The sequence below is a fragment of the Garra rufa genome, chromosome 3, assembly GCF_049309525.1.
Source record: "Garra rufa chromosome 3, GarRuf1.0, whole genome shotgun sequence".
NCBI lineage: Eukaryota > Metazoa > Chordata > Actinopteri > Cypriniformes > Cyprinidae > Garra > Garra rufa.
The window spans coordinates 10343370-10352100 of NC_133363.1; the positions used below are offsets into that span (position 1 = coordinate 10343370).

The 8731-nt window shown below is 34.4% G+C and overlaps 1 protein-coding gene across 1 annotated transcript; it reads right to left on the bottom strand.

Moving 5' to 3' along the window:
• Positions 1–206: 206 nt before the first annotated feature.
• Positions 207–8318, bottom strand: bco1l (beta-carotene oxygenase 1, like). The gene is made up of 11 exons (XM_073836843.1): positions 8204–8318; positions 6927–7055; positions 6706–6835; positions 6470–6617; positions 6209–6356; positions 3345–3565; positions 2988–3254; positions 2605–2710; positions 2421–2515; positions 2193–2304; positions 207–1079 (listed from the first exon to the last, which is right to left on the bottom strand). Exons 1-11 carry the CDS (start codon positions 8295–8297, stop codon positions 922–924), a joined length of 1608 nt encoding a protein of 535 aa, XP_073692944.1. The 5' UTR covers positions 8298–8318; the 3' UTR covers positions 207–921.
• Between the last annotated feature and the right edge of the window lie 413 nt (positions 8319–8731).

Here is an 8731-nt window from a genome sequence, read left to right on the forward strand (position 1 = left end):
ACAGAAGTCAACTATAACCAGTATGTCAGTCAAAAATTAGTCACTTGGTGGCAGTGTTGTCTTTAGAAATAAGTAACAAAGACTTTTTAAAAAGCCTTTGTAACAGTTTATGTGTCTGGATATGAAATGTGATAAATTATGTGGGTTCAAAGATCACTTGAAATGTCAGTTTGTCATATTATACATTACACGCACACACATTTGGGTTCTGTGTTTTACATGGATATTTATATTCGAACAAACATATGTTTGTTTTTATTTTTACATAAAACAAAAATATATATACAACAAATTTTAGTATAGTGGTCTGTAATTCAACAAAAGAGAAAATTTGGTAAAGATCTAAATATTAGGCACATATTCAGCAGTAGTTAAATAATGCACAAAGAAACTAATACTGTACAGAGTTCAAAAATTGCAATGAACAACAGTCTATACTACAAAAATCCATAATTTACAGAATAAAGGTAAAACAATGTTTTACAGCTTTATGCTATGTCTACTCCAATGAACAGTTCAGGAGAGATCATCTTATTAGTCATTTACAATGCAGGATGTCAATAAAATTAAAATAATAATTCATAAAATGAGAAACATAAAAATAAATTATTCAGAGAGCCAACAATATTCATACTATACGATGCTAGATTAGGAACAATAAATTACAAATAACAGATTTTTTTCTACTTACAGTAAGACCTACTCAATTGTCACAATCAATTAAGAAAAGCTCATTTTATGTAATCATGTTACTATGTAACGATAGCCTTGTTTACAGAATGTCTGTAAAAAATCTAATACAATTAGCAATAATACAATAAAGACCACAGGTTAGCACAGGATTATGAAGAAAAATGCTGATTTCTCTTTTTATATCTTTCACACATATATCTTTACAAAAAATTATTTCTGATGTCCATTTTAGGTAGACTTCTCATGGATGAAAAGCCCATGCAGGTCCATGTGAATAGCAGTATCAATGGTAGCGCGAGCAATCTCTTTAAAGGACTTAGCATCTAGGACCACCAGGAAAGGAGGCTTTTGGGGATTAAACGAAACCACAGAAGACAGGATAACACCTAAAAAAGATTTTAAAAAATCACTTATGTATTGTCAAGACAGCATGATTACAAAAGCTTTGCTTTAATATTAAGCTACCTAATCATCATGGAACATCACAACTGACCAATGTGGTTCACTCTACATAGGCAGTATCTCCATGTGTCACACAAATAGACCTAGAGACATAACTTGTAATTGATTTAAAAAGTTACATTAAGACAATTCTGAACAGTTTCAGCATGTTATTCAGAGGTGTCATGTCTGTATTTGGTGGCTGGCTAACGCTGAGCCAGACTGCCCTCCAAAGGCAAAGTGCAGTAACTATGCATCTTGAATGACAAGGGGGTGAGTACATTATATGTAACTTTTTGTTCTGAAAGTGAACTACTCCTTTAATTCAATTTTGAACAAATGTGTAGTTACTGCACTTTGCCTTTGGAGGGCAGCGAGAGACAGATGCTCTGTTAAACTTATGAATACAATGGGCAATCAGAGGCATTCAGATGAGTCATGGCTGATACATGGTGTTTTGTTCAAGGTGCCTGCTTGCTGACTGAATTCTGCTCTCAGGCAATTTCTCATCAGAAACAGCAAGTGCAGAAGTGCGTATAACGTAAATAAGAGATTTATTTCACAGTGCAAACAGCTTCAGTGAGAGTTTTTGAGAGTAAAGTCTTGATAATAAATGATAATGTTCTTTGATAATGTAAATGTCATTCGCTGTGATTCTGTACAGTGTTATAATTAGTAATTTACAACGTTTTTTATTAAATTGCATTGAATACCGTCGTATAAAAATATTTTATGGCATGACACCAATATGTGGTACTTAAAGGTGACATAGAATGCATTGACATTGAAATAGTTTTCAAGTCCATTTACAACCCTAGGATTTGTCCCTAGAATGAAATGGTCTGTTATTACCTTATTTGGAATGTTTATGAATAAAAATTATGAGCTCTGCTCTGACTGGATGTTTCACAGAGCGGCTCATTTAGCTCTCACACATGGAGGAAAATATATATTTCATTACGGAGCTCGAGCCACTATTAATATGCAGGGCACTTCCACATTCCATAGAAATTTGGCAAAAAATAATTATATTTATAATGTTTTTCTAAAATACTCACCATCATCTTCTTCAACAGCGCCTGGAGATGCTACAAACACTGGCTCAGATGGATAACATTCCTCCTCGATCCACACTTGATGTGTCTTGGTAGCTATGTCCACTTTTGCAATCTGTAAGTGGTGATATTGCTAAATTATTGATTTTTTTTTTTTTTTTTTTGGTGTCAGCAATGGCAAGGTAATAGGTTTGAATAAATGCAAATGTCCAGAATTCTTGAAATATTTACCTTGCTTGGATATGGTGACCACTCCACCCTGGTGCCATAGAAGTACCTGTATTTCTTACTGTTAAATTTGTAGTTGATTCCTGGTAATTCTAAACCTGTACGTATACAAAAAACAATGGTCAAAATAAAAATTAAAAAAAAAATTGAAATTAAAAAAGGATAAAATTCTGAATATAAGAATCACCTTCAAAAATAGTGTCAGGAGTGCAGTAGATGGAGCCGTCCTGCTTCAGCACTGCTGTTGCTGTTGTGTCCTGCAACTTGACTATGTTGGTTTCTAGTGGACTTTCCTGATAGCATGAGAGAAAAGGTTTGTTGTTCAATGACAAATCGAATGAAAATGAATATGGAATCAGAAATTTGGTCACAATTTAGTTTGATTCTACTCAATAGCTTTGATACAGTTATTTACAGATATATGCTAGAGTTCTTCTGCCAAATGTAAAAACAGGTCAAGAGTTGTGAATTTATGCAACATATTCTGATCAACTATTTAATTCCATAATGACTTGAATTTGAATTATTTTCAGAATAATGCATTTGCATTTGAGATTTCTTTTGTTTTACCTGGTCTATGTTCAGTGGAAGGACAAACCGTTGACACGTTGGTCGAGAGAAGTCCTTGTTGGTCTCTATAAACTTGTCAACATCTTTCTTCATGTTGTGTATGTAGAACATATCGTACAGATTACTGTCCTGGTATGTGATCAGGTCAAATACAACATGGCCATTTTCCTCATAAGCATTGATGTGATGAAAGATGACAAATGGGTCTGCGTAGTACTTTGTGTTCACAGTTTTCCCAGTCTTCCTATTGACCAGATGGATCAGTGTCTATGTGGTGATCAAAATCAACAGCTGTTAGACTATTTTGATGAATGAATGAAGTACTGTTTTACACAAAACAGAAGACATTTTGCTCACAATGTCATCTTTGTCATATTTCAGGCAACTGCCCCAGTTGACATCTCTGAAGTAAGCCGTGGCCAGTTTGAGGATATCCAGCTTGAAGGCCTGTTCCACAAAGATAATGTAGTTCTCCGTCATGCCAAAGCTGTGGAAGTAGCTCGGGTACAAGGTGGAGCGGAAAGGAATGGAACAAATTTGTTCCACCTTGCTGAGGGCTGGCTGCTTCTTCTCTTTATCTGAAATAAGAAACGTGCACATTGTGTAGTTTTTTTATTTTGAAATATGGCCCCTCATTTGGGGTCAAAACTGACTGCAGAAAATAAGACATTTTTTGTTTTTAATGAAATGAAAGTTTTTAATGAAAGGTTTGATACAAAAAATTGTTTTGTATTTTCATATTTCCTGTTCATTCCCTGCTGGTTTCTTTTGATCATGAAGATCACAAGTCTGACTATTTATATGCCATTTCTAATCATGTTTATGTTTTTCAGGGACCAAGCATCAAAGGTGCTTCTTAGGCACCTATAGTTAGTTTAGTTAGGGGCCAAGCACCTTTTTCCAAAATTTCATTCATTTTATGCAAATAACTTGAACCGTAAGACACAGAAGGAAAATCTGATTCCTTGGCTCATGCCGAGTCAAATGGACACCAAAAAAAATTTTTAAATCATGGGGTTTAATTTTTTCGCTATTTTTAATAGTGCGTAAAACCTACATTTTCAAACTCATCCTAGACGGTTTGTCTGATTTTTACCAAAATTGGCTCAGATCATCTTCAGACCATGCTGGCAAAAAGTTATGGAATTCAAGTTGATTAGTCAAATTGTTCTGGAATAACGTGCAAACAAATTCTACAAAAAGCGCACAAAAATGGATGTGAGACTACATCTCCGCAATGTATTGTATATGTGGTGTATTGAGACCAAACTTGCTATGTGCTATAACAAGCATGACCTAAGGCTACCTGCAGTGTTTCGGTGCAGTGCTACCAAGTGGTCAGGAGATATGAAAAATGGCTATTTTTGCATATAACTTCGCAATGGTTTGACCAAAATTGACAAAACTGGTCTCTTTAGATTCGGTGGAGCAGACCCACCCATATCAGCCATTTTGGGTGTACGAACGCATTAACATATTGACAATTTTCATCTAATTTGACTCCGATCATCTTCAGACCATCCTGGCAAAAATTTATGGATTTTCGATTTCGATTTTCGATTAGCGCAACGACAAATTTGCTGAAAAGATGCTAAAACTGCATCTGAGGCTGTATCTCTGCAAAGCTTTAACATATTGACACCAGATGTTGTATGTGCAATTGACACCTCTCACTGACCATGCCACATCAGTTTGGTAAAAACGCCACCTATTGGTCAGAAGTAATACACTATTCGTTAAACAATAATAATGCAATTTCCAAAAATGCTAATAACTTTTGTTTGCATTAGCCTACTGTAACAAAACTGTAACTGGTATTGTGTTGTAACTGGTCTCAAAATATTATACATATATACATACTAATTATGCAACTATTCCGTTGGCTGAACTTCCTGTCCACCATTTCAATTATGTAGAAAACAAACTTTTTCTAATTCCTCCTAGACAGTTTATCTGATTGTCATCAAAATTGAGTTAGATCATCTTCAGACTATGCTGACAAAAAGTTATGGCACCCCTTAGAACTGCTTGCGGAAAAGTTGTAAAATTTGGCACACAGATGGACAGTCTTAATATTAACCAGTCTCTAACTCAAACTCTCTAGGGTGCCAATAGGCCAAATTTGCACTCATATTTCTGCTAATAACTTTTGAACTGTAAGGTCTGGAAGCGAAATAGGTGATTCTTTGGCTCATGCCGAGTCGAATGCATACCAAAATCAAAATTTCTACAGTTGCAAGTTTTTTTGTGTTGGAATTTTGAATTTAACGAATTCAAAAAAATCTTGTTAAGTGTTATACCAAGCAACACCTGAGGGCACATGAGTAGTTTCGGCACAGGGACACCTACTGTTCAAAAGATATAAAACGTTGACATTTTTGTTTATAGTTTTTGAACAGTTTGACAAAATCATAAGAGTGATCTCGTAGCATACCGAATCAAACAATACCAATTTTTTCCTATGTTTTGAGCAAGGACCATTTCAAATGTTGTGGTAAAATGCAGTATTTTTCAAATGCTTTAATGTATTATTAAGAATTGTATGAATCTTATTGAATAGATAGAAGATAGTCTCAACCACAGCAAAATAATTTTTTCTTCTGATTCTTTGGCTCATATGGATTTTATCATTTCTGTGGTGAAGATTTTTCACAATTTTGAATTTTCTGAAATATCTACTTTTTTGAACTCACTTTGTTAAATTTTCACCAAAATCATCTTCAAAGCATTGTAGCAAAAATGTATCAAAAGCTTTTTAATATACTAAACCATTTCCGTAAAGTTTTTGAAGTTTGTGCAAAAAGGGTCATGAGGCTATATCTTCGCAAGGCTTTAGTGGATTCTAACCAAATTTGGTATGTCAAAACAAGCATGACCTGAGGCTAGTTTTGGCACAGCAATAGATATAAAATATTGACATTTCTGCCTAAAAATTCTGACCAGTTTGGCTGAAATCATAAGACTGGTCTCATTAGATTCAGAACAGTGTAAAATTTTCTCCTATGTTGGCCTTTTTCGGTGTAGGCCATTTTGGGATAAATGTCTTTAACAGAGATTTTCAACCTTGCTCCTGGAGAGCTACCATACTGTACCATTGCTGCTTGTCACAACTGTCATTTAATAAATACAAAACGTAAAATATTTCTGTCTAAACCCTACACAAAATGGTTGAAGACAAGCTTTAACATGGTCAACAGAATAATACATATTTCTCTTGTTACCTGTGGCATTTGCGGGCACCTTGAAAATAACATATTTCGGTTTGCCGAAGTTCATAATGGCAGTGCCCATGTTGTACGTGTTCCCGTCTTCATCGTAGTGAGGGTGTGCAGTTGCCAAGTTAATGGCAATGTGGTTTCTGTAGTTAGTCTGAAATTATAATAAAAGACCATTTATCTGCAACATTCGGCATCAAAAAAACATCTTGAGATGTGGCTGATAAACAAAACAATAAATGCATGAATGAATAGATCTGGACTCACTCTTCCTAACGTTTCGAGTGACACTGGGTCAATTCGGTTAATGTAGTTGACCTCTGATGATGCATAATAATCTTCACCATATTTAATGATGTTAATGAGATTATTATCTGTGAAATCTGGAATGGCGTTCATCAAGTAACTGAAGGCTCTACAAAATAATATTAAGCATTTAACCAGGTCATTCTGGGTGGATTCTTAATACAACATCAGTAGGTCCAGAAGAAATTATCATTTACTTGGAGAATATGTTTTTGCAGGGATCTGGATAAACCATAGTCCCGAATTCAGACACAACAATCCTATTGGCAGCTATGTTCTTCTTGTACGTTTTACTTTTCAAGAATTTACTTCTGTAAAATACTTGTCCTGAAAAAAAGAGAAAGTTTTATTGTTTGTTAAGTCTAGGACTGCACTTTCCATAAATGTGATTTAATAGGTACTTTCTTTTCCAACTTACCATCTTTGAATGTGAAACTGTGAATGAGTGACATTCCATCAAACCAGTGTTTGTATGAAGTGTTACCAACTGAGAACAGACCAGGACCATTTCGCAAAAGTGTCCCCTGAAGCCATGGTGGGATAAAGCCTAAGAAAAAACAGACCACTTAATGTGTGAATTTTGACATTGGGGTCAATGAGGCTTTCAGCAAATCTATGAAAAGTATATTAATTCACTGAGGCAAAATGGTACAAAATTACAATATTTAGAAGGATACATAATAAAATGTACATTTCGCAATGCAATAAGTTCAGTTGTTTGTCCTAATTGTGAAATTTGGCATACTGGGTGGGTTTCAATGTGGTAAGTCTCTCAAACCCTCTAGGGTCACTGACAATTTAAAAAAATCATGTACATTTTACCTAATAACTTTAGAACCAAGTAGTCCTGAAGCTAATGATTTTTCCTCTGCTCTTTTGGCCCATGGGCCAAACTTTTCTGCAACCAATTTTTCCAATATCCCATAATAAGTAGAAACATCTCATTTTATATTTATATTGTTAAATAATATTGCTAGTAGTTGCCATATGAGTTTTAAAGCAATTTTAAATATTGTATTATTTATGAAAAATCCTGTACTGATGCCTTCAACAGAAATATATATCATTGATAAACAACCTCATTGCTCATGGTAGGTAAATCTGTCTTTACAGGCTAATCCATAAGAATTTAAAGTTAATAGGCTACTCCTATAGTGAAAGTGAAACAGACTCTAGCACTTTTAAGATATGAAAAGTATTGCTATGCTGTTCTGAATTTAAAACGTTTAAATAAAGACATAAAGACTATAAAGTCATATCTGCATACATCTGTCACCATAGTTTTTGCATGTTTCAATAAAATGCAAATATTTTAACTGTTTCCAGTGTACTAAAAAAAACTGTCAAACACGTACTTCATTGTTTTTATTTGTTATATTTTAGCTATCTGATTATTACCAAACTAAAGTTTTTCTTCCAGCTCAGTTCCCTCCAAACACTCACTTACTAATTCATGGTCATGGTCAGTATTGAATCGTGCAAAAGATTTTGTGAACGGGTTTAACCGATTCCGCTTCAGAACGATGACTCTTTCATAAACGGTCGCATTCCGTTTCCGTAGGAAGAAAAAAAAAACATGTAATGTTTTCTTCATTATACATTTCTAAAAACATATTGAAAAGTCTTAATGAAAACCATCTAGCTAACATACAAGCGTATATTTACATAAAAATGTTCACTGAACAGACATTTTACCTGTCACGTCTGCTTTAAGTGGCTCCGGCTTCTCCACTCCGTTTCTCCAGAAAAACGACAACATGCTGAGCTGAAGCTGAGCTTTCACTGACATGCAGTATCTGATAAACGCCGTGAGCGTTGTCGCGTTTGTGAAAGATTACATAACAGTTGGAGGTCATATGAGGTAATACATCAGTTGGGCTAAGTGCACGGAAGTTGGTAGTCTGCAGAACATTTCAGCGAGTTAGTGGAGCCTTTTTGCCATTGCTTTTAAATGCTTCAGATATTTGTGTTTCTGAACAGATATGACATTATATTGCATACAGTGTATACACGTACTCACTGATGTAGTACGTTTGTACATTTTCATTTTTAGATATTAAAAAGTTAATAGGCTACCGCTACATCCACAATCTAATAATAAAAGAATGAATTCAAATGCCTGAATTGTGAAAAATTAAATGTGCACTACTGGTCAAGTATTGATTGCTTTCTTGCTTTATTGATTAATTTAAACATAAAAATAAAAATAATATAAATAATGAT